The sequence below is a fragment of the Corvus cornix genome, chromosome 13 (genome assembly GCF_000738735.6).
Source record: "Corvus cornix cornix isolate S_Up_H32 chromosome 13, ASM73873v5, whole genome shotgun sequence".
NCBI lineage: Eukaryota > Metazoa > Chordata > Aves > Passeriformes > Corvidae > Corvus > Corvus cornix.
In genome coordinates this window covers 1,313,282-1,338,093 of record NC_046343.1, presented here as the reverse complement: position 1 = coordinate 1,338,093, position 24,812 = coordinate 1,313,282, and the positions used below count along the sequence as shown (strand labels likewise).

General features: G+C 55.4%; 1 protein-coding gene and 1 long non-coding RNA gene across 10 annotated transcripts in view; one reads left to right on the top strand and one right to left on the bottom strand.

Annotated features, from left to right (window-relative positions):
* LOC104689476 overlaps positions 1-11,575 on the top strand; it is a 50,649-nt gene extending 39,074 nt beyond the window's left edge. For 4 of the 7 annotated variants that reach the window (XR_005603054.1, XR_005603049.1, XR_005603053.1 and 1 more), the window contains 2 exons: positions 4,406-4,524; positions 7,711-11,575. This is a non-coding gene — a long non-coding RNA (uncharacterized LOC104689476). Of the gene's footprint in view, positions 1-4,405; positions 4,525-5,095; positions 6,573-7,710 lie in introns of those variants that run through there. The other 3 variants (XR_005603052.1, XR_005603055.1, XR_005603051.1) reach the window with 3 other exon arrangements.
* Positions 1,888-23,002, bottom strand: FGF1 (fibroblast growth factor 1). Of its 3 annotated transcripts, none has more exons than XM_039559615.1 (4): positions 22,727-23,002; positions 6,572-6,764; positions 3,197-3,300; positions 1,888-2,488 (listed from the first exon to the last, which is right to left on the bottom strand). In XM_039559615.1, the coding sequence occupies exons 2-4, from the start codon at positions 6,738-6,740 to the stop codon at positions 2,297-2,299; spliced, it is 465 nt and encodes a 154-aa protein (XP_039415549.1). In that variant the 5' UTR covers positions 6,741-6,764; positions 22,727-23,002; the 3' UTR covers positions 1,888-2,296. The 3 variants fall into 3 exon arrangements, with proteins under 3 accessions (XP_039415549.1, XP_039415547.1, XP_039415548.1); XM_039559613.1 differs by having other exon boundaries at positions 1,888-2,491; positions 22,727-23,000; XM_039559614.1 differs by lacking the exon at positions 22,727-23,002 and adding an exon at positions 20,136-20,241 and having other exon boundaries at positions 1,888-2,491.
* Positions 23,003-24,812: the final 1,810 nt, after the last annotated feature.

Here is a 24,812-nt window from a genome sequence, read left to right as displayed (position 1 = left end):
CGAGAGAGTGCCCTGGGTTAATGAGGTGTTGCAAGGCAGCACGGCTAAATCCAGCTTTACACGGTCCAACTTTCCAGTTTAATTAGAAACCTGGGTCTCCCGCTCATGCATTAATTCACTTTTTGACTTGAGTGACGGCCCAGCCTCTCGCAGGGAAAGTGACCACGGTGTTTAGGAAGAGTGTGGGTGTTCTTGTCTGTCCACACCCCTCTGTCCAGCCCGGCTTTGTGCTTGCCGTTGGAATATCGTGCTGGCCCCACCAGAGCAGCTGAGCCAGGGCCATCGGCAGTGGCTGGGTCCCTCCCTTGGCCAAGAGGAGCAGCTGGGACCTGCAGGATTGGCAGAATCCACCTTTCCCCTCGATTTCCACATGGATCCCACAGGCGGGAAGCAGCTCTGACAGGCCATAGGGAAGGTGCAAGGACCTGGCACGTGCTCCTTGCCAGCCATGGCTCTGCCATTCCCATGCCAGCTTCCAGTTTGTCTGGGAGCACTGGGATTACAGAGATGCTGTCAGTGCCGGGGAGAAGATTTGGGAACCAGCAAGTGCAGAAGTTCAGGAGTGAATAATTAGCAGAGCAATTGTAAAGTGCAGCAATTAGTGGCTAATTGCTGCTGCAGAAATATGCAAGGCAGGGTGCCTTTTATTCCTTCCTCCATGTAGGATGGCTGATCCCGGGTTTGCTGGGAGCAGGGAGAACTTGTCTCTTGTCCCTGTCCTTGGTGGCAGGATAGGACAAGGGGGAATGGCTTTAAGATGAAGGATGGTAGATTTAGATTCGATATTAGGGAGAAATTCTTCCCTGTGAGGATGGTGAGGCCCTGGCACAGGTTTTCCAGAGGAGCTGTGGATGCTCTGGGTGGAGCATGGCAGTGTGGTGTTCTGGTGATGTTCTCACCTAGCGCGAGTGGCTCTTGAGCTGCTTGGGAGATCTGCATTGTGCCAGCAATGGAGAAACTCAGCTTCACAGAGGGTTTGGGAGCCACCAAGGGGCCTCAGTGCCATTTTTATAGCCCCATTTAGCCAGATTTGGAGGCAGTGGGAGGAATCCCTCTGGGAATGGGTGCGGTGCTCTGCCACTCCTGTGCAGCCCCTTGCTGCTATACATCACACCCTCACGCCAGTCGGTGCCACTGCCCCGTCCTCACTGGGACACTGGGACAGCGTCAGGGTGCCTGGAATTACTTATGAGCAGCTTGTAGAAGAGACATATTTACTTAATAAATAAATACAAATAACATATGGCAGGTACGAGCATGAAACACACACTACTGATGTTGTGAGGGAGGCCAAGGTCTGAGGCTGGAGCTTTGCCTAGTTCATGGCACACAGCTGAGGGTCATGGCACACACAGGAACACGGCTGAGGGTCATGGCACACACAGGAACGCGGCTGAGGGTCATGGCACACACAGGCACACAGCTGAGGGTCATGGCACACACAGGCACACGGCTGAGGGTCATGGCACACACAGGAACACAGCTGAGGGTCATGGCACACACAGGCACACGGCTGAGGGCCATGGCACACACAGGAACACAGCTGAGGGTCATGGCACACACAGGAACACAGCTGAGGGTCATGGCACACACAGGAACGCGGCTGAGGGTCATGGCACACACAGGCACACAGATGAGGGTCATGGCACACACAGGCACACGGCTGAGGGTCATGGCACACACAGGCACACAGATGAGGGATGTGGCACACACAGGAACACAGCTGAGGGTCATGGCACACACAGGCACACAGATGAGGGATGTGGCACACACAGGCACACAGCTGAGGGTCATGGCACACACAGGAACACAGCTGAGGGTCATGGCACACACAGGCACACGGCTGAGGGCCATGGCACACACAGGAACACAGCTGAGGGTCATGGCACACACAGGCACACGGCTGAGGGATGTGGCACACACAGGAACACAGCTGAGGGTCATGGCACACACAGGCACACAGATGAGGGATGTGGCACACACGGGAACACGGCTGAGGGTCATGGCACACACAGGCACACGGCTGAGGGTCATGGAACACATGGGCACACAGCTGAGGGATGTGGCACACAGAGGCACATGGCTGGGGGCAGGAGGACGGAGGCCCCGTGGACCTTGAGGGGGTGTCAGGGCTCATCCCCTCATCTCTGCAAAGCTTCGTGCAGAGCAAAGGGACTCTGCTTTGGCTAGATTTGGCAAAGCCTTGACCTAAAGCTTGGAGCTCTGACGAGCTCTAAGGAGGCAGCAGCAGTTGGGTTTTGGGATTTGGGGTCATCTCGGAGCTTCTGGGCCGGCCTCAGTCGGCCGAGACGGGCAGTGGCAGGAAGAGGATTGCCTTCTGGCCATAGTGAGTCCGCGGGCCCAGCTTGCTGTTCCCGTTCTTCTTCAGCCCCACAAACCAGTTCTTGTCCGCGTGCATTTTGGAGACGTAGGTGTTGTAATGGTTTTCTTCGAGCCTTTCCAGGAACAGACACTCCTCACCCAGTAACTGCTGAAAGACAGCCCGGGGAAGCACAGTGAGCCGGGGCGGTGCCGGGGAGAGGGGGATGTTCCTGCCGTGGCAATCCCAGCTCAGCTCTCCTCGCTAAGGTGCCATCCAGACCCACCTCTGAGACTCCCACACCCCAGCAAAGCTCATATTTAAAGTGTGGGGTAAGTGGCCTTGATTTAGTTCCCTGGGCCACTCCTGCAGCAAGGTGTCTGTGACCTGAGAATCTTCATTGGCAGTGACAAGTCAGCCCCGTGCTCCATAAGCTGCTCCTGGCCCTGGCTCCTGCTCTGCCCTGAGCTGTGTGGTGGCACCTGCAGGCTCAGAGCACTGAACCAGAGTGGTTTGGGCTGGAAGGGACCTTAAAGACCATTGAGCTCCAGCCCCTTGCCATGGGCAGGGACACCTACACCAGGTGGTAGCTGCCGAGGGGCTGCAGAGCAGCTGCTGCTCCAGGTATGAAGCACAATATTTATCAAGTGTCAGATAGGAAATACAATATTTGGCAGAGGCAGGGCAGTAAACAGCATTATTTGGTAATTTATTTATTTCCCCCCAAAATAAAGCCAGATGCAGAGGGGCCGTGCAGCTGCCAGAATCACAAACAGAGCCTAATTATTGCCTGTGGTTTGCATTACTCAGGGCTGCGAGATTTCTGCAGACCTCCAGCCCTCTCCGTGTCCGATCCCACGGGATCCTCCCACTTACCGAGCCGTAGAGCAGCCCGTTGGTGTCCATGGCCAGGTACTGCCCCGACTGGGTGCTCTTGATGTGCACCACCCCCACGCTTTCTGCACTCAGCTGCAGCTGAACTGGGAGTAAAAAAAAAACAACGACAGTGAAAGGAAAGTAGGAAAAGGGGGGAAAAAGAGCTGCCAGGAAGGCTGGTGGGGTGTTTTGTTCTGAAGCCTGGCTTATAAGGAGTTTATAGGAAGCAGTACAGCGTGTAATAAAAGTGTCTCCTTGTACCCTCTTCTTCAAAGAAACCCCACAGCCATCCTTTAGGAACCAAAGACCAATTTTTCCCTTATTTTGCATCAAAGGAAGGGCAACGTTTTGGTTATGACGCTGGAATGGGACACAGGAGATTGGGGTTTTAATTCTGGCTCTAATTTACGAATTTCTCATGTGGTTTGACAAGACACTTAAGGAGTGACACATGAAGAAGTATTTTGAGAGCTAAGCCAGGGATGGGCAGCCTGCAGATGCCTGCACTGCAAACCCCTGATCCAAAGCATCCCGTCCAGCCGTGTGCTGCAGCTGGATTTATCCAGTGCATTGTAGATGGGGAATGGGGAAATAGAAAAGGCTGTGGCTGCAGTCACAGTGCCTTGCAAATTCCAGTTCTTCCCAGGGATCATTTCCATCTTGTAGGCAGCTTTTTTCCATAAGATTTGTAACAACAATATTTAGGTTGGTTTGAATGAAGTATGAACGGATGTCTCCTTCCTTCCTGTTTATATTTAATTTATTTATCCTTATTTAGATGAGGTAAAAGGCAATGTTACCTCTTGGCCTGGCAGAACACCCGTCTCAGTGAAATCTTTGCTGCAATGGTTCACATTCTTCATTTTTGGCATTTCCTGCTCAGTAAATGATGGTTAATTAGGAAATTGTGTGGGTGCAGGTTTGCAGGAACACTCAGTCCCAGTGCAGGTCTGGTTTAGGCTGGGAATCTGGGAAAGCCCCAGCCCACCTGCATTCCCTGAGGTGCTGCAGGCTCGGGACCTGGTCGAGGAGCAGTCCAGGGGGAAAGGAGGGAAATGGGATGAAACTGATGATACTGTCCTAAACCTGTCCCTGAGAGAGGGGAGCGAGGGTCCCTCCAGCTGCCCATGGGGTTGTTGAGTTTTTTGGCCACAGAGGGAGGGAGAATGGTGGATCTGGGGAAGGAGCTCATGCACTAAATTCTTACAGGTTCTGTTCCAGGTCTGTACAGAGATTTCCTTCCATGGATTAATGAGATTAAAGTGGGAAAAGGAGACTTTTTGTAGAAATGAGCATGAGCTTCATCTTGAAGAATCTGCAGTGTCCAGGTAAGTTTTCTTTCCATTCCACGGTGCAAGCTTGGAATGCCCACGCAAAGGATGCAGGAAGTGGATCCTGACGAAGGGCTGGACAACAAAGGCTTAGAGAGAGCGACTCCTTCTGCTCTTCTTAGAGATCCTCCCTGATTCTGAGGCCATTTAAGAGAAGAATAAGAATTCTTGGTATTTGTCTGGAGTAAAATGCACATGGGCAGTTTGCAGAGTGCCAGTGCGGCTGGAATGCTGCTGTCCCTGCTGTCTTCCCAATGAACCGTGGGTGTTTCTGTGTCTTGTCCCTCCCTGGGGCTGGCAGTGCCTGTCCCAGCTGGGTGACAATATCCCAGAGTGCCAGTCATGGTCCGGCCTGCTCCTCTTGCACTCCAGGGAATGCTGCTGAGCAGCTCCATCATTTTCCAGGCGCAGGGGCAGGAGCGTGGCAGCCGCTGGTGCTCAGAGCAGGGCACCTTGCACAGGGCTGCTCCACTGGCACACAGCCCTTCCAGGAGTTTCCTCTGTAAATATTAGTGCATTCCTATATCTGAGTTTATGAGATCACTTACAGGAGGTTCCTTTCTGGCAGAGCTTTGCAAACACGTGGCCCCAGGCCAGCAGCCAGGGAGGTGTGAGCGAGCCGGGGCGCAGGACCTGCCTGCCCTCACTGCCCACAGGCACGGCGCAGCCATGGGGACCACTCCAAGGTGAAGGATTTGCTCTTCCAGAGGGAAAAGGGCTGGGCCATGTGACAGCATCCATGCTGTGAGACAACAGCTTGAGGCTGGGGCACGGGGAGTGGATGCTCCTGTCCTCGGTAGCTCCCCGTGTCCCAGGAGAGGCCATCTTCATCCTGACCTACCCTTCTGACTCCAGCAAAACTCTGGAAAATGCTGCAGAGACACTGCCTGAGCTCACACCACCTCTCCTCGTGGGTCTGTGAGCCCAGTCCTGTCTTTCAGATCCTTCAGGTCATCATGCTGCCTTTCCCGGGGGTTTGGGGGTTACGTGCCATGTTTATTCCTGGCTGGAGGCTGGAGCCCCACTCTGTGTTTATCCAGCCTCAGGGAGCTCATCCTCATCCATCCCCCAGCACTGCCTCGTGCTGGGGAGAAAATGTTTGTAATTAAAACTCGGCTCTAAACTGCCTGTCATTAAAACAACAATAGCGAGAGGAAAGGTTAAGTTTGGGGGAGAAGCCACATGTGCGTTTGTGGTTTGAAGAAAATAAAAGTGCTTTTCTTAGCACTTTGTAAGGCTGGCTTGGCTACTCCCAGCCCTTCCTTCTCACCAGATAGGAGCCTGGCAGGTCCCGGTCCTATTCCAGTAAATGTTCAGGATATGGTGCACCCACAGGTTGCTGCCAAGAGCTGAGGGGAAGAGCCCAGCCCCGCTGCCCACGGAGCCCTGCAGGGGCTTTACTGTGTGGCCTGTCCAGCTCTCCTGGGCATTGGGTTAAAAAGTCCTCTGAAGAGTTTTTGGTAATGCAAGAGCCCAAAAATCATAAAATTTCCAATGATTCCTTGTTAGGACAAGTGGTGGCATCTGTGGGAGCAGTTCCTCCCAGGAACAGGTCCCAGTGTCCCACGGGCTGGAGCCACCACGGTCACCAACTGCAGGGGTGGGGACAGGTAAGGGGAGACCCTGGCAAGAGTGACCTGTTCAACGGCTGTGGCACACAGATGACAATGCAAAGACAGCCCAGAGCTCCATGTGATGCTGTGTGTGGGATGCCAGGCTGCCCTGGGCCCTTCCTGCCAGGGCCAGCTGCCCGTGTGTGGCCCAGCCCTGCTGTGTCCCCTGTGTCTGCCTACCTGCCAGGAGACGATGCCAGCGTCAGATTTCACATTTGAGATATCTGTTTATATCCTTTCTATCTACACTTTGACAGCACACATATGACACCTCCCCTGCTCCGTGTATGAGCTGCAGGTCTGTTTGGCCCCTGGGAGCTGTGTTGTCACACAAACCTTGGTCCAGACCCCATTTTCCCCAGCTCCTCCCTTCCCAGCTGATGGAATCACAGGGCAAGGAGCGCCCCAAGAAGCCCCCGGGGTTTGCTTACTGTGCTCGTCACTGCGGTCCCTGGTGCCATCCACGGTGCCATCGGGGAGGATGCGCAGGAAGTGGCCCCCGTTGCTGCAGTACAGGAGTTTGGGTTTCTTGTAGTTGCCCGGGGGCAGGTTGAACTTTTCCGTCAGGGCGGTGAAGGTGGTGATTTCCCCCTCGGCCATCCCGCAGCCTCTCCCAGGGCCGGGCTGCAAGAGAGGTGACACAGGGGTGACACCGAGTGCTGGGCACACGCTGCTGCTGCCAGGCTTTAAAGGCAGGCAGGGAGGGAGGGAGGGAGCCCGGGGGTCCCGGTGGCCGGGCTGGCTGGGGCAGGTGATTCACAGCGCTGTGACACAGCCCAAGGTGATGCTCCCCCAGCGTGGGAGGTGGCGGGGGGCTGTCTCCTCGCCGGGTGGGGCTGGCCAGGAGGGACTCTGTCCTTTTAATTTTATCACAGCGAATTCTGTTTTTGTTCTCCTTTCTATTGACGTACGTGCTAAAATTACACACTCAGAAAACCAGTTTGAAAAACACCCAGTGTCTGATTGGAACCCGCAAGAGGCGGGAAGGGAGCCCAGGTAATAACTCTCTATCCACTATTATAATGCTCAAACACAATTATGACCAGGAATTGCAACACCCGCTGCATGTCAGGTAGTAAATATTGCTCATCTCTTGGCACTCTGCAGCTCACCTGGCCCAAGAACACACAGAGAAAAGGTCAGGACACACGCTGGGTCGGGTGGCAGATGAGCAGGGGGCAGGAGCTTTCCCTGCCTGGGCTGAGCAGGAGATTTACCCAGACACTGATCAATAGCACATGGAAAATGGGAATTTTGAGTCTAAGATATGCCATGAATCAACCAGCAGCATCCCGATGCCTAAAGGGCCTCCAGGAGAGCTGGAGAGGGGCTTTGGACAAGGGTCTGGAGTGCCAGGACATAGGGAATGGCTTCCCACTGCCAGAGGACGGGGATAAATGGGATATTGGGAAGGAATTGTTCCCTGGGAGGGTGGGCAGGCCCTGGCACAGGGTGCCCAGAGCAGCTGTGGCTGCCCCTGGATCCCTGGCAGTGCCCAAGGCCAGGCTGGACATTGGGGCTTGGAGCAGCCTGGGACAGTGGAAGATCATCCTGAAACCTCATTTTGCAGGAGACTGTGGTCACAGTCCGTATTTAAGCAGATGCTGTGCCAAAACCTGAAGGCATCACCAGTCCAATAAAAGAAAGATGCTGTGGATGTTGGAGGGTGAGAAGTGCCATCACAGAAGTGCCATCGCAGACGTGGCATCAGGAGATGCCACAGGTGGGGGCCAGAGTCCCACAGGTGCATCCATGCTTTTTGCCTAGAAACTACATTTAAAATCTGCCATGAATTCATTCTGTCTTTCATACACAGAGTTCCGTAGTGCTTAGAGAGAAGTGGATTTATGAACAGAAAAAGACATGGCACAGAATAAATCTAGATACAGGAAATTGCTTTAAATGTCATGTATTCCCACAGCTGTATTATGGAAAATATTTTATAGTCACTGTTTATATGTGTTTATAGATTGTAAAAATGTCTCTTTAGCACTGAGTTGTGCTACTGGTGCGTTGGGATGGAGCCAGGGCCACACTGTGGGTTTGCTGTGGGGCTTGGAGGGCCCTGGGAGATACTGAGGGTGGCAACTCTGCAACAGACATGCTCACACACATGCACATGTACAGAGAACCTCTAAACATTTGTCTCTAAACCCTTTAGTATTTTAAAAAGTCTGCAAATGCAGCTGCAAGAAGGGGAAACCACTCCTGGCAATGGATCCCAGATGCCTGCAGAGGATAAAAACCTCTGGAAGCTGGATTGCCGAAAGCTGAACCCCTGGAGATAAAGCCTGTGTGGCTGCTGCTGAAAGCACCCCCAGCCACTGCACCGACTCTGCTTCGTACAGACTTCAGCCCTTGCTCTCAGATGCCCCCTTTGACACAGAATGGGATTTTGGGAAGTGCTTTCTGGAGTGCCAACACAGGCCAGCTCCCACCTATTGCCATGAGGTTGGAGATGCAGCCTCAGAAGCTCTGTGGCTCCTGGTGGTTTCCAAAGCAGGTGATGGACCTGCCAAATACAGACTCAAAATCTTTATTTTTAACTCCATGGTCAGGTGCAATTAAGTATTTCTTAGAGAGTCTGGTCCCTAAATTAATTTTTCTCCCAAGACATCATACTTTTCATGCAGCAGTTCAGTTTTCCTTGCTAACTGCCAGCCTTCTCTGAAGGAAAGCCCCCACGTCACGCAGGGTGGCACACAGGGCTCTGTCCTCCACTGAGCTTTCATCAAGACGGCAGCACTGGGTAATTTCCTAGAACCAAAGCTTTTCTTGAACCTTTATGTGAGGGTGAAAGGCACTCAGCAGTCTCCTGGGTTGATAATGGATGGTATTGAGAAGCAAATATCCCAGATCCAAGAGCTCTGATCAGGATCTCAGCAAACTCTGCAGCCAGCAGGGGTGAGGAGCAGGCTGGGGGCTCCCCACAGTCACCTCAAGGTCTGAGGGCATCTCCAGGCAGCTTAACCAGAGCAGCTCAACTGGAAATGGCTTCTTCATCATCACTTATTTCCTCTAAGGTTATTTTTGCTATTTTTAGGAAGACGCCAGTGCTCGCCAGCTGCCCTGACTGCCCCAGCAAAGCTCAATGAACACTTTTCCACTCCTGTTGCCTCCCCATGCTAAATACTATCGCTGTTCTCAGACTTTATGGCCGTGGAGTTGTTCCTCTACAAACACCACCACTCATGGCCCTACCATTACACTTTTGGCAGGAACACGTTAGGTTTTTATGGGAATTAAAAAGCACGAGTGAGAGAGAGAACCTGAACCAAAGACAACATAAAGGGCCTTATTTCTTTGGGTAGAAGCCCAACAATGCTATTAAATAACTCAAAGCAGAACGGAAAGCTCTCTCAAATATGCAAAGCTGAGAGACACCACACTCCAGCAGTTACTTGGTGCTCCATGGAGAAAGGAAAATATTCCAAGAGGAGATTGCTGTAAGAGGGGAATGGCTGCTGCTGAGCGCTGACCCCGCTGGTCGCACTAGGACAGGGAGTTGGAGCTGAGTTGGGGTCTGTTTGTCCAAGAGCAGCTGTGTTTGTGGCTCCTCTTTCCTCCAGCCCTGTGTAACAGCTTTGCTGTGCTGCCTGAGAGAAAACCCCACTGAGGAGGAATCCCTGGGAGCTGCGCCCAGGGCACCTGCTCCAGGACAGCCCCAGCTCTGTCTGCGGTGTGGGGAGCTGAGGGCACCCAGCTCTTTCTCCTAGATGGAGATGCCAGCGCCCCAAAGGATCAGAAATAATTTCTGAAGGTAAAAAAAGACTTAGGAAGTGAGTTAAACCTGAATGTTCATTTGATCCAGGTCCTGCTGAGCCGTGGTGGCTGTGCGGTGCTGGCTCCCTACAGCTCCGAGGCAGAGGAGCCCAGCGCCGGGCTGGAATAGCTGTGAAATTCTGAGAAGTTTGGGGTTGGTTCCAAACTTTATCACTGGCCAGACCAGTGGCTTTGATGTGAAATCCCAAACTCTGCAAGCATCTGACTCTGAGCATCGAGGGCTGGTCGTGCTGCCAATATCAGGCATGTGAGCTCTGAAATAACAGCACATGCTGGGAGCCATAGAAGGAGTGGGGACCTTTTCTGTCTGTTTTAGAGCTGATTCAGACTTCACTACACAGCACTTGTTTGCATGACAAAGGTGGTGTTGATGGGAACGTATGGGATTCCTAATGGTCCGAAAGGTTTTTTTGTGTCAGAATTGCCAGGAACTTCTGTGTTTTGTTTTTTTTTATGGCTCCTGTGGCACAAATTTAGTGGCCAGCAAAGGCTCAACCCAGAGGCAGCCAGCTAAGGTGAGCCTTTTTTCCTTAGGTACAAAATACCTGGCTACTACACGGAGGAAAGCCAAAGTATCTCAGCTACTGGGTTAAAACCAGATTGGATTGATTCAAATACATCAAAATTGTCCTTGGCTTTGGACACAATCCTTTATGTAGGCTTGGAAAGAAATGTTCTGCATGGCCTCTGAGTGGCCACGGTACTGAAAAGTGCAGTTAATCACAATTGTCATTTAGATATCAGCTAAAGATCACACAGAGAACTCCAGAGAGATGAGAAGCTGCTAAACCCAGGAGTCTCCTGGGGTTTTGCCCAACTTCAGTTAATGAGATCAGTGTCTCCTGAACCTGGCTCCGGTGAGTTCAGTGGAAACACTCCAGTTGGTTTCACTTTGGAAAGTGTTATTTTCTCTATTAAAGCAGAAATGCTGTTTCTTCCAGGACGTGTGACTCAGCTGGGATCAGACAGCATCACCTCCTGGAGGGCTCCTTTCCCACTCCCACTGCTGACTGCAGTCACCTGAACAGAACAGTCACTTCCCAGGCAGCTCAGATGCTCCATATAGGAATGGAAAGCATTTACAACAGGTAGAATATTTTTAAGGAATTGAGGCTCTGAATTGCCTCTCTGGGGATTCCTGTGGGCTTTGGGGTGATCTGAGAACTACCTGGGATAAACATCTCTCAGATAAAAAGGGCTTTTATTCATCATAAGTTTTAGAGAACCACTGTGTGGGATGGATTTCCTCATCCAGGAAAGGATTAGAGACCAGGCAGAGGTTTCCTCATGCTCTGGCTGCTGCAGGATCAGCTCGGTGGGTCTGGGGTTATCATCAGCATGGGCAGCCTGCAAGGGCTGCCTCCCCCCCCGGGGGCTGGCAGTGCAAGGTACAGCTTGAATTCCTTGGACTGTACATCCTCTTAGAGGGACTTAATAAATGATTAGGCAAAGCATATGATAAATATGCAATAGATCGTTCTGTGAGTATCAGTGGAATGCATTGGCTCATTTCTAGTCTTGTTTATGGCCAGGTGATTTTATCTCTAGCGATGTGATTAACTGCTTAATGAAACACTTATCAGCCAGGTTGTACCCTTTGCAAGTGGAATATGTTGTATGAAGTGTGACCAAAAGCATAGAAATCAATTTAACTAATGCCTGCTGTCATCATCTCCTGCTCTCCACCAGCAAACAGCCATTCCACTGAGTCACGCTGGATTTGTGGCAGGTAAAACAGAGGGGGTGTAAAGCTGAAACTTTCAGCAGCTTCCTGAGTGGGTGTCACTAATGGCCGATGACAAACACAGCAGCAGCACGGGAGGGACGGGGTTAACCCATCCCAGCCCTGTGCCCTCAGGGATGCCCAAGGGGAAGCTCCGTTCCTTCCCCGCAGCCAGGTATGGCTTCCTCAGAGCTCTGAGCCCGGGGCAGCCCAGCTGCTGCTTCTCACTGGAACAGCCAGTGCAACATCCACCGAACTGGTGGTGTCCGTGGGGAGACAGGAAACCAGGAGATTCTGCACTTTCTAATTCCCTTCCCGCCTCTCCCACCTCCCACCCACGGCCCTTTGCCATCCGGTGATTAACTTAATTGCAGTTCCAGCTCCAGGAGTCAATCCAGCCCAGAGCAGAAGCTTTGCCAGGAAGCTCTTGCCCCTGTGTCCTGTCTGGGCTCGGACCAAGAGCCGGGACACAAACACGAGCAGCACTGGCTGCACACACAGATCCCACAGATTTGTGCCTCACGTCCCGGATTTGAGCCCTGTCTCCCAGAGCAAGCCGGGTGCGTGGGACCTGCAGGATGGGGAGAACAGCCCGGACAGAGAATCACCAACGCTCAGTCCCTCCAGCCAAGGATGGGCTGCGGGATGCGCTGCTCCCAGGGGACACCTCTGGGCTTTGCAGCAGAGGCAACGCAAACACCCCGGGCTTCCCCTTCCCTGCCGGGTGCAGCGGGTCCTGTCGGCCCTTCCCAGGCGCCCCTTCCCTCTCCCAGGCTTGTGCCGAGACCAGTGCAAAGCATCGCTCCTGCTCCAGCGCTTTGCTGCCTTGCTCCAGCACGTGGAGCTGGCTGGGAGCAGCCACTGACGCGCCACGAGTGACACCAGTCTCATCCCTGTCACCCGAGGAGGGGGCTCCGTGCTGCCGAGGCTGCTGAGGACTCAGGGCCGATGCACCAGGCACCGGTGCCTTGTTTTGGGTTTGCCACCTCGGTTATGGGCAGGGCTGTGGGCACCTCTCCTCCCCGGCTCTGCCCGTGCTTGGCTTCCCAGGGAAAGGCATCTGGAGGGAGTGGAAACCACTGATAAGGTGTTGGCTGAAGTGTTCTGTGATGATGTGGGAAGCCCCTGGGGACAGGGGGCACTCCGTGTGCCCCTTGGCTCCTGCTCGGCAGCCCCAGACTGGGGGGGCCCTGCAGTGGGGTCCCATCCCTCCCTGCCCAGGACCCGCTGCCCAGTTCCCGCAGCAGGATGTGCGGCCTGTGACACTTCAGCCGGCTCTGCAGTGTCCCCATCCCCCAGCCAGCCGCCCCCGGCGTCCGTGCAGGACACTGGGCACAGAGTCAGACCACAGAGCCCCGGCTGTGGCTGTCTGGGCTGGCGCTGCAGGTGTGGCTGCCCCACACACCCACAGACAGATGGACGGACGGACGGATGACGCTAAATGACAAACTCCAGCCCCAGAAATTCTCTCCATGCTGTTAATCCAAGGGGTGATCTGGCTCTCCTGTCACACCATGTCCCCTCTGAGCCCTCAAGTCCCACCCCAAGCCAATCCTGTGCTGAGGCCCCGTCCAGGTACGTGCCTGTCACTCAGTGTCCTGGTCACCCTCCGCCAGCCGCCAGCCCTCGCCACCCCCTCAGCGCTCAGACGGGTCCGACATCTCCGGGGCTGTTGCCGATGCTCACGGGGCTGGGATTGGGAGCGAGAAGCAGGAATGCTCTCATGGTGTCGGGCAGCACTTCCTGCAGCTGGCCCTCTGAAGAGTGGCCAAGCCCAGCCGAGGGTTGGCTCCAGCTTCAAAACTGGGGTTGGAGTTTGGGTTCAGCCTTTACTCCCTGTCCTTCCCCAGAGAAGCAGAGGATGCTGGAATCGCAGGTTTCATCTCCAGGCCAAATGAAACCCCACATCCATCCTGGTGGTTAACCATCAGCAGACATATCATCGCTCAGAAATCCAACTTCCTCCAGCACAGCCTCGGTCTGGGCTGTTCCAAGGAAAATCACTTGGCTTCTGGGTTGACCATAAGCTCAGCAGTGATTTCCTAAGAAATTGTGCAGGGACTTGATGGTGTTCGTCCTGCAGTGTTTGTGGAAGGGCTGCACAGCTGCTCTTTTTAACATCTAAGTAAGACTGGCTGGGAGAATCCTGTTCTTAATTCTGTTGCCCAAAGTCTTATTTTAAATTCAGTCTCTAGTACCCCTGGATGCCAACTCCTGGTTTTTTTCCCTCCAGGCTGCTTGAGTAAGGAGCTTAGGCTGTTGCTCATTAACAGTGCAATAAAAGCTTGAGTTAATAATGGCTATTACCAGGAAAATCCTCCAATAAATAATAATTTTCTTATCTGCATGACTTTGGGACTGGAGAAAATGCCTTCCAGTGAAAGCTGCAGCATGTAGGAGTGTGCAAGGAGTGTTTCAGATGAAAGATCGGAGCAAGGCAAGCTCAGAGCTGAATCTTGTTAAGTGCAGATGAGTAGGTCAGCAAGAAAACTGGAATCAGTGTGGCTAAGTAGTCACTGGAGTAAACTATGGAGAGCAGCTGTGCATCTCCACCTCCTGTGGTCTGTAGAGCCAGACAGGTCACTGCTTTGAGCTGTGCTCTTCAGGCAAAAACTGGGGAATTCTCAGTTGTGGCAGTGGGTGGCTCTGGAGGCCATGGACACTGAGCCCTGTTTGTCACCCTCAGCTCTGGCCTGGGAAGGAGCGTGAGTCACTCACCGGGACCTGCCAGACCCTGTGGAAGGTACAGCCCTAACTCTGGTCCTGCTGTCCCAGACAGGGACACAATGAGACACCTGTCTCCCTGCAGAGCTGGGCACCTGTTTGGTCCTTGCTGTGACACGTGTGGCCACAGGCTGTGACAGCAGCAGGAGCAGGCGGTGCTGCTCCAAGGAAAACAGAGCCCTGCCTTGGGTTTCCATTACAGAACCCTCAGAGGGAAGGGGATGTTTTTTGGAAGCTCTTCTGCCCCTTCTCACCTCTGTAAACAACAAAGCACCACAAAGGGCACGGTGCAGGACAGAAGGCTGCAATTTTAACAACCTGCTGAACCTCAGCCCCAAGCTGGCACCCACACTGGCTATTTCCAGCTCTGCAGTGGGCAGTTCAGAGACACCGCGGCGTTTGTTGTGTCCGGTGTTTCCACAGCTGCTTCAGGGGAAAGCTGGGGGGCCAGGCTGGCCCACAGGGATGTGGACAAGGATCATGGAATCACAGGATGGTTTGGGTTGGAAGGGCCCTTAAAGCCCATCCAGTCTCACCCCTGCCACGGCAGGGACACCTCCCACTGTCCCAGGCTGCTCCAAGCCCCAGTGTCCAACCTGGCCTTGGGCACTGCCAGGGATCCAGGGGCAGCCCCAGCTGCTCTGCTGTGATGCTTGTGATGATTGAGACAGAAAGATGTCCTGGACTGTCTAACTGGAAAAAAACGCCAAACTAAACCAAGCCCTTTGGGACAACCAGGCAGAGTCTGGGGATCAGCAGTTGCTGTGCCCCCTGCCTGGCTGGGCGTGCCACACCCAGAGCCCCAATGGGTTTTTACCTTCTCCTTACTCTTGAGCTGCACGTTCAGCCCTGCACTGGGATCCCCAGGGAGTCAGTGAGCATCCCCTGTGCTTTGTGGAGGATCACGTCCACACCAGGGTAGGTGTGAACTCCAAGATCCCCATTTGCAGTCTGGCAGCCAGTGACTCTTCCCGTCAGTCAGAAGGTTTTGTGAACACCTGGCAGCAATGGGAATACTAAAGAAGGGGAAGGGAGGGTGTTTTACTTGAAGTTAAATACTTGCATTTTATGTCCAAGATTTGACCTTCGATAGAGAATCAAGTATCAAGGGAGATGGAAATTCCAGTGAAAAAGTACACATTTGGGTACTCTTGTGTACAACACCCACATGTCCTGTGGGGCTGTGCAGCTGTCGGAGCAGTAGCGATGGATCTCTCTGGGAAAAACAAGGAACTTCTCTGGGGAACACGTAACTGGAGCGGGGGAAAGCAGGGCAGCCTTGGGGTCTGCGAGTCATGGATACAGGAATGGCCCTGTGCCGGGTCTGGGGGGTGTGGAAATGCATGGAGGGCGACAGGGCTGTCCTTGTCCCGCTTGGATGGCACAGGGATGCAGGAGGTCCCTGTGCCCGCAGCGACTGTCCCGGGCAGCGCGTGCCAGGGAGAGGGGCAGGGAGCAGATGGGTTGTCTGGCACTGAGCTCCTGTGACCAACATCATTTCCAGGGGGTTTATGGCATGCAGAGAGTGTTGGGATAAGCAGACAGCTCGGATCTGGAGTTCATCCTGGGATGCACAGAGTGGGATTTGTCACGGTAAAGATCTCCCCCTCCTGTCTGCCCTGGAGCGAGGATGAGAGCGGAGAAGGGAAACCACTCCTCAGGCTCCTGCTCTTGTTCCGTGGCCTGAGCACGGGGCAGACAGGCTCAGTGTGCAGCTGGGGGCCCCCAGAGCAGGTGGGGGTGACCATGCCCCAAGGTGGCCATGCAGACTGGGGGAGCTGCCTGCCTGACCCCCTGGGCTGGGAATGCCCTGTGGGACCAGCATCCATCAGGATGGGCAACCATGCCCCTCACAGGGTCACTGCCAGGCTGGCTCCACCTTGGAGGGCTGTAACAGCTGTGTGGATGTGGCACCTGGGGACAGGGGCTAGTGGTGGCCCTGGCAGCGCTGGGGGAAGGGTTGAGCTCGATGGTCTTAGAGGGGTTTTCTAAACTAAACAGCTCTCGAGTTCTGTGATTCTGCAGAAATAGGGTCCCTGCACAGGTGAGAGCTGGCAAGGCTGGTCTGCAGGTGAGACAGGCAGATTTACCAGCCCCAGAGCTGTGGGAAGGAAAGAGCCAAGATCAAGGCTGAGACCCAGATCTAAATTAAGAGCCAGGAGCAAGGACAGACTTTGTGAGCACAGTGGGCCGTGAGTCATGGATGAACTGTGTGTCCAGACTGCTGTGGGCAGTGGGCAAATCCTTGGCAGGATGGCTCAGGGCAGACAGCACCACTCCCAAAAGGAGTCTGAAGGGAACAAAAGGGTTTTAGATGCCATGCCGTGAGTCAGTGGTACCTGGGCACAGCAGCCAGCCTGGTTCCCACACCCTGTGAAACCCCTCTCTGCCCTGTCCTCAGGGACAGCTGCCAGGCTTTGATGCCACAGGCATGGGAAGCTGCCTGTGGGATCTCAGCTCGGTCCTTTCCCCAGCAGCCTCCTCTGTCCAGTGCTTTCCCTGGGCAAAGGGGGGTGGTTGGGGGGGTCAGGAAGCACAAACAGAAGGGGAAGTGGGTTCTTCTGAGCTCAGTCAAAGGGGGTTTTCTGAGCTCACTTCTGAGTTAAGGCCCAGGAGAATGGGGTTTGTTACCTCACTAAAACTGAGGTTAGGCTTTCAGCCGGACCACGGGTGTGTGTTATGCTGCTGTGCTGGGGTTAATAGAGCTTTATTTAGCACTGGCTGTGTATTGGCTGTTCTTGAAGGGAATTCCTAAATATTAACCCTGGCACTGTGAGGGTCTGTCTCAGCCATTCTCTGCCACCTTCAGCAGATGAAAATGAAGCATTTTTGTTATTCCAGGTTTTAGAGAGAAAAGCAGGACCTGTGGCAGCCAGAGTTTTGTCACTGCAGGTGCCAGGTGCAGACTGCCTCTGCCTCCTCAGGCCTGGAGGCCAGAGCTGTCTCAAACCCTGGCATGAGGCACAAGTCCCCATGCCTTGGTGGGCAGTGCTACCTGCCCTGTTAAGCACCGACAGATTTTGGGGGATATAAAACCTGCAAGTCACTGACTGCTGCTGCAGCTGCTCTGCATGGCCCCAGCCTCTACTTTGGTTCTCCAACAGCTTTAAACCAACAGATACTGATGCTGGAAACAAGGGAAGAAACAGGAACTGAACCTGGCACCTCCCAAAACCAGAGGGGGAGAGGGAGGATTGCTGCATCAACAGCAGAGACCATGACAAAGCCATCATATCCCTCGCTGAACTGGTTTTCAACAAATTCTTCTGCAAAGGGATTTCTATTGTGAAGTCTCTATTTGAAAGACAGACCCAGCCAGGCCTCCAGCCCCCACGATAATCCCCAACAGCTCTGCACTGCCAGACAATGTACACAGGATTCCTAAAAATGCCCCAGCCATGAGTCAGTGCCCACTGTGCCCAGGAGGGAGAAGTGCTGGTACCCAGGGGCAGCCTGGGAGGTCAGGGCAGCCTTTACCTCCCTGGAATATACTTTCTTTTATCCAGAGAATATTTCCTGAAAGGGTTTGGAAGATGCAGTGCAAGTGCTAACGTGTTTTGAGGCAGTGATGAAGGGGCAAAACAGAATGGAGATGGAGTAAGCGAGGAAGGCTGAAAGAGAAATGGGGGCTAAAGGTGAGGAGTCTGGAAAAGAAGTGGAGTCACAAAGAAGGCTGGGGAGGAAAAAAAGTAAAGGCTGAGGAGTGCAAGCGAAAAAAAAAAAAGGTTGATCAGAAATAAAAACAAGGACAGAAAAAATAGAGGCTGCAAAAGGGTAGAGGGCCAAGAAAGGGTGAAGGGGGAAAGAAATGCAGAGGCTGAAAAGGGCAGGAGGCCAAAATAAAGTGGGAGGCCAAAGGAAAAGCAGAGACCAAGAAAAAGTGGAGAGTGAAAAGGGGTGGGAGGCTGAAGAGGCACACAAGATGTACGGGAAGGGCTGCCCAAAGAGGGGTCTAAAGTTTAATGGGTTCCTCAGGCAGGACAGGGCTCAGTGGTGATAAGGCAGCACAATGTCCAATTGTTCTCCCTGCACACCGGGTCAGCCCAGCTTCCTCTGTGCCTGGGATTTGCAGGAACACACACTTTGGATTTGGGCTGGACGGAGGTCGGGTCTGCCGAGGTCTCCAGCCAGACCCAGAGCTCTTCAAGCCCTTTGGATAAACTTTCCTTCCCAGCTCCACCCCAGCCCAGGGGATGAACTTTTCCTCCCAAGCTCCCTGAATGACTTTGGCCTTCCTCCCACTGCTGAGACCTTGATCTTACTCCCAGCTGAGGCAGCTCATCGTGCAGCTGGCTCTGGCTCCCTACCCTTATTCCCGACCAGCTGAGCCGAAGCCCGGCAGCGCCCGGGACCCCCGGCACGGCGGGGACGGGGACAGGGACAGGGACCTGCTGCTATCAAGGGGGACAGGGACAGGAACAGGGACAGGGAGCTGTTGCTGCTCCATCAGGGTTTCCCCCTTTGCTGAACGGCCCGAAGGAGCCAAGAGGCTGCAGGTGCTGGCAAGGGAAGGGGGCAGTGGGGCCGTGTGGCCCTGGGGCCGTGCGGTGTCTCAGCCTGACACCTGCACCCCCAGCCAGGAAGATTCGAGCCTGCAGAAATTTGTCCTTGTGTTTGGCATCTTTATTTTGGCTGAGAGAGCAGCTCACAGCTCAGAGCATGGTGGTGATGAGGCGTTTGGGCTGTCGAGTCCATCAGGATAATCCCCGTGGTGATATTTCAGTCATAAATCATGGAATCATCGCAGAATGGTTTGTGTGGGAAGGGACCTTAAAGCTCATCCAGTGCCCTCCCCCCGCCATGGGCAAGGACACCTTCCAGTGTCCCAGGCTGCTCCAACCTCTGTCCAACCTGGCCTTGGACACTGCCAGGGATGGGGCATCCCTAATCCTGCCCAGAGAAGCTGTGGCTTCCCCAAACCGTTCTATGGTTCTGTGATTTATTTATTTTGCATCAAAAATGAACCATTTATAGTGCTGTGTCACTGCAACGATTTTCCTTTCTGTTTGCTGGGTTTTGTTTGTTTGGTTTGGTTTTTTTTAATGGCCCAAATATTGTGTTTTGCCATTTTAAATGTTTGTGGTTTTATGTATTTCAGTTCAAATTCTGATCTGGGCTTCTGCTTCTGCCCAGAGCTCCAGGTGAATTTGCAGTAATTTGGAGATTGCCATTTGGAATGATGCCATCATCACTGAGCCACTCCTGTCTCCCAGGGTCTGGGGGCACCTGCAGGGTTTCGGGGGGGGGGGGTTGTCTCAACTGAGGGGAGCAGACCCTGCCACCCTAAAGCTGTCCTGCAGAAGGGACCTGCTGCCTCACCACATCCCAGCCGGACCCTGCGCTTCAGAACCTCCCTCTGCCCCCTCTCTCTGAGCATCCCCTGGGGATCTGTGGGGGTGGCAGAGCATCCCATAGGGATCCCAGAGCCCCCCGTGGGGATCCTCGGGGCTGGCAGAGCATCCCATGGGGAACCCAGAGCACCCCGTGGGGATCTGTGGAGGTGGCAGAGCATCCCCTGGGTGTCCGTGGAGCATCTACGAGCATCCCGAGGGGATCCCAGAACCTCCAGTGGGAATCCGCGCCGTGGGGCATGTGTGAGCATCCCGAGGGGATCCCAGAACCTCCAGTGGGAATCCGTGCCGTGGGGCATGTGTGAGCATCCCGAGGGTCTCCGTGGGGCTGTCAGGGCACCCCGTGGGGCTCAGCCCGCGCCCGCCTCGCCCCGGGTGCGGGTCCCACCGCTCCCACCCCCGCCCCGCACCTACCGGCGGCTGCGCGGCGCTCCCGGCTGCGGCTCCCGAGTGCGCGCGGGGAGAACCGGGGTGGAACAGAGCGATCGGGGATGGTGAGGATGAGGAGGAGCTGCCTCGGGGCGGGGAGCGGCGGGAGGATGCGGGGGGGGAAGGGGGAGGCTGATCGCATCCACCCCCACAGCGGGGCCGGGCACCTGCCCGCCCTGCCCGACCCCCGGGCAGCGCAGTGGGCAGCGGCTGGGGCTGAGCCCCCCGGCAGCAGGAGCGGACAAAACCCCCCAGGAGCCGGAGCAGCATCGGCCTTCCTGTCCCTCGCGTTTCCCTTCCCTGCGGCACAGGACATTCCTGCGGCGCCGGGTGCCTCAGGACCCTCCGGGAAGGCGATGACCTCCCTCATCCCAGCCATGCCCGAGTGCCCCGGGCAGCGGGGACGGGCCCCTGCCCTCCCCACGGGGGTCCCTGCCCTCCCCGGGGCACTGCCGAGAAGGGACCGGGGCAGGGACAGCCACAGGGCTCTGCCGGGCACGGCTGCGTTCCCGCTGGCACCGGGAGAGCTCGGCCTTAAAAGCCGAAGTGCTCCGGGAGCGCTGTCAGCCGGACAAAACGCAGCTCCGTGTCCCCAAGGATGGGCGCTGGAGCCTGGTGGCGGTGCTGGCTCTGCCGTAGGGGCTGTGCCGGGGCATTGCCCTTGCTGGGGGCCAGGGGTGGGCTCGGGGCTCACGGGGTGCCTGGGGTGGGCTCGTGGGGTGCCGGGGGTGGGCTCGGGGCTCACGGGGTGCCACGGGTGGGAGCAGGTTGGGGTGCCGCTGTGTGGGGTGCGAGGCCGCGGTCGCTGCCGCAGCACTAATGAAGCTCTAATGAAGCACTAATGGAGCACTGACAGAGCCCGAGCGATGATTTCAGCGCTTGGCCGGGCTCCACGAGCCCTTTGATGTGGAGATGTTTAGGCTGCGTTATCTAAGGCTCGCTCAGAATAGGCTTTTAGTCCCGGCTCACATGGAGCCAGTGTGTTTGGACAGGCATTCCGGGCTGGAAATGCCCGGAGCCCAGACGTTTGGATAAAACATTCCCGAGTTGACTGGGGTTACCAGCGCCTGCTGGGGGCGGCTCCTAACGCTCCCCACAGCGCAGGTGGACTCGGAGCTTTCCGGCCATATCAATATTACTTTTTTTTTTTTCTTTATTTTTAATAATCCCGCCCAATATTTCCTCTTGCTTTTTCAGAAAATAAAAAAATAGGTATGGCCAAACATTCCTGAATCTAACAGAAGAGCAGGCCTGGCTTTGCCTCAAGCTCTCCTGGATGGAAGGCACGGGGGTTGTGAGGATGTGGGGAGGATTAGGAAATGCTGCTCCGTTTTCTCACTCAAGGGAACACCCCCTTGTTTCGGAGCTGCAGGGGGCTGCCCCCTCCCTGCACCCCAGCCCTCCCCACTTGCCCTGCTGCCCTTGCCCCCTGTCTGTGGTTGGCACTCAGCAGCCCTGGTGCGGTGCTTTGCAGACGGTGTCCTGCCAATTTTGTGTCCTTTTGCCTGTCCCGAGGGGTGGTGGCCCCGGGATGGAGCCAAGAGCCGGAGCGATGCAGACACAGAGCAAACATGGACTTGGGCAGCAGGATCTGCACCGGGCACGGGGAGAGGAAGCTTGGCCAAAACCCAGACACCGACTGTGCTGCAGTGGCCCCGGGCCCTGCACCGAGAGCCGGAGGGATGGGGGACACTGCAGGGATGAGGGACACTGCAGGGATGAGGGACACAGTGGAAATGGGGACTCTGCAGGGATGGGGGCACTGTGGGGATGGGGGCACTGCCGTGGCAGCAGCTCTGCCTCCCCCCTGCCCTCCCTAGGCCAGCCCTGTCTGGGCAGCCCCGGCAGCACCTGCAGCAGGGGCCTGTGGTATTTCCCAGGCTCTCGGGATGAATTTGATGGTTGGCTGCTGCTCCTGTTCCTCTCCTGCTCCTGCCTCCACCTGTGATAAGGAATCTCCTCACCTCAGTGCCTCGAGCGCTCAGCAGTGCCCTGGCTCTGAGTGCCGTCAATAACAGACACTTCCCGGGCTTGTTTGGAAGCAGAGTGAATAATTAACCACGGAGCCCCGAGGAAGCTGCAGGTGCTTCCCTGCCTGGCCCCACGCACACAGACAGTGCCCGTGAGGGCAGCTGAGTCCCAGCCCCGCTGCCCCGGCGGCTCCTCATCCTCCCAAACCACGGTCCCACAGCAGAGACGACTGAAGCAAAACTTCCTGCACGTTTAAAGGGAGACCCACGAGATCCCCCAGTCCTGGGCTTTGGTTCCATCCCTCCTGAGGTGGTACTCCTGGGAGGACTCAGCGGGCACCGCTCAGCCCAGTACGAGCTGGGAACAGCACCGAAGTGGAGACCCCCTCCTGCCTCCTGCCAGCTCCCTGCCCCAGAGCCGGGCAGTGGAAAAGGAAACCCCAGTTGTTCCTCAGCACCACATACGTGGACGAGCTGGTGAGCTTGGCCAGGAGTTCAGGAAACAGGAACGTGCTGCAAACCCTTTGGGAAAGGACTGCAAAGCCCCCGGGAATCTGTGATGCTGTGCCAGGGTGGGAAGTGCAGGATGCCGGAAAAGGCACTCACCTGAGGAGGGTCGAGGTGTGCAGGGCTGAGCGCTGGGGGCAGCTGGGCGGCAGCGCCACTGACCTGCCCGGAGGTGGACAGGGATGTGCTGGGGTCACCCTGGCCCTCGCTCCACCCCTCGGAGCCACAGGACCACACCCACGCCCCTCGCAGCACGCCCGGGTGCCCCAGAGCCAGGCAGGGTCCCGCCGCTGGGCACCGGCACCGGGAATGAGCCGGGCCCCGGGGCGGGCAGCGGAGCGGCCCCGGGCTGGCAGCGCCGGCCGCGGCTCTGCACCCGCACCGATCAGGGAAGTATGGATGGATAATCCTTCGCCTTGCTATTTTTTTCCTCTCATGTGATCTTATTTTTGGACGGCTATTTTGGGGCTGGACTCCAGCCCAGGTGAAAGACAAGGATTGAATCCAGCCTCCCCCTTTCCCGGAAACCCTCCCGGGACCTCTGCCTGCCCGCCCGCGGGACGGGGACAAACCCTGCCACCGGCTCCCATCCCTCCCGCTTCCAGCCCTGTCCCTCTCCTGCTGCAGAGCCCTTTCTGTCCCTGCCTGCCCTGTGCAGCCGATGCAGGGCTGGTGGAAGCCGGCTGTGGCGAGCACATCGGGCCCGGCCGTCCCTGCATCCCACGGCCACCCCTCCCTGCGTCCCCAGGGCTGTGGCTGGCACGGGCACGGCTGCAGAGCCGGAGTCTCCCAGCACCATTTGCCTCTTTGTGCCCGTTTCCTCCCCCCAGAGCAGCCTGGCAGGAAGCTGGCGGGAGATAAATACATTAAAAATATGCTCGGAGCGTGCAGCAGCCTTGGAGTGAACCGCGGCGAGCCCCGGCCCGGCGCGCTGCCATCGTCCCCCTGCAGCCACCAGGGCCGGGAGGAGAGGGACAGGCGGGGACAGGGCAGGAGAGGGACAGGAGGGGACAGGGCAGGAGAGGGACAGACAGGGACAGGGCAGGAGAGGGACAGACAGGGACAGGGCAGGAGAGGGACAGGAGGGGACAGGGCAGGAGAGACAGGCGGGGAGCCGGAGGAGAGGGACAGGCAGGGACAGGGGAGCCGGGGGGCTCTGGGGGTCCCTCCACTCCATGTGCAGGAGTCCCAGTCCTGTGCTGCATCCTGCCCATGCCTGCCCCGGGGGCTCCTCTGAGGACATCCTTGGGGACATCTTGGTGCCACATGCTCTGTGCTGTCGGGGCTGACTATTTTTATCCCATTTATGTCTTTCGAACCTCTGAATGAAAGCTGAAGGGAGCCAGTGGGGCACTGGGGAAGGGTAGCCTGGCTCTGTGGCTCAAAGGATGCAGATGTGGGGCAGAAAAGGGATGTCGGGGTGTGACACTGTGTGGCTGTCCCCACGTGCACGTGTCACATCGTGCCCTTTCACGGTGGGTGGTGGGAGGAGTGGGTGCGGCGTGTTTGGCTGCTAAATTTTGTCTTTGCATGACTAAAACTCGTTAAAGGTCCCTGTGATGAGTCTCAGAGGAACCTGAATTTCCCTCAGCCCAGTCTCCCCAGTTCAGCTGTGGGAGAAGCTGATTTGGCACTGACTGCACAACACCGGGGGCAGGTGGCACGTGGCAACAGGGGACAGGTGAAGGACAGGACCCACCACATGAGACTTCAGACAGAGGTGGGTGTGGTTACAGAGAAATGGGTCATTCCAGAGGTGTGCTACAGATGTGAAAAATTCGGGTCCAAAAATTAGAGGTCACTTTTTTTTCCCAGCCTATTTCCCAGTCTTTATTATTTTTTTAAAATGTATATTAAATATGTAAAACTATTAAATAAAAAAATATTATTTATATTAAATATATATTTAATTGTTTTTTTTATTCCTGCTTCCCATTAACCAGTTTTATGTGAAACAAGGAATTGATCTCTGGCACTTATTAAGTGCTCTCTTTTTGGGGGAATTCTCCCCAGGGCCAAACCTTTCCTCTTGCAGTCTCTCCAAATTAGGGTGTTTACCATAACAAGGTGAATTTTGGACCCCAGAAACTCCTACAAAGCCACTTTTCCCCTTTGGAACAATCGCTGAAGAGGGAAGAGGGGGGAAAAAGTCGCTTTATAAAGGTAAGAGAGGTTTCAGTGAAGG

Bases quoted from the DNA above. Each gene is read 5' to 3' on its own strand.
- FGF1 (XM_039559613.1), bottom strand. From the start codon at position 6,740: ATGGCCGAGGGGGAAATCACCACCTTCACCGCCCTGACGGAAAAGTTC. The intron at 3,301-6,571 runs GTAAGCAAACCC...TTTTACTCCCAG, and splicing joins GGACCGCAGTGACGAGCACA to TTCAGCTGCAGCTGAGTGCA. The intron at 2,492-3,196 runs GTAAGTGGGAGG...GCTGTCTTTCAG, and splicing joins ACGGGCTGCTCTACGGCTCG to CAGTTACTGGGTGAGGAGTG.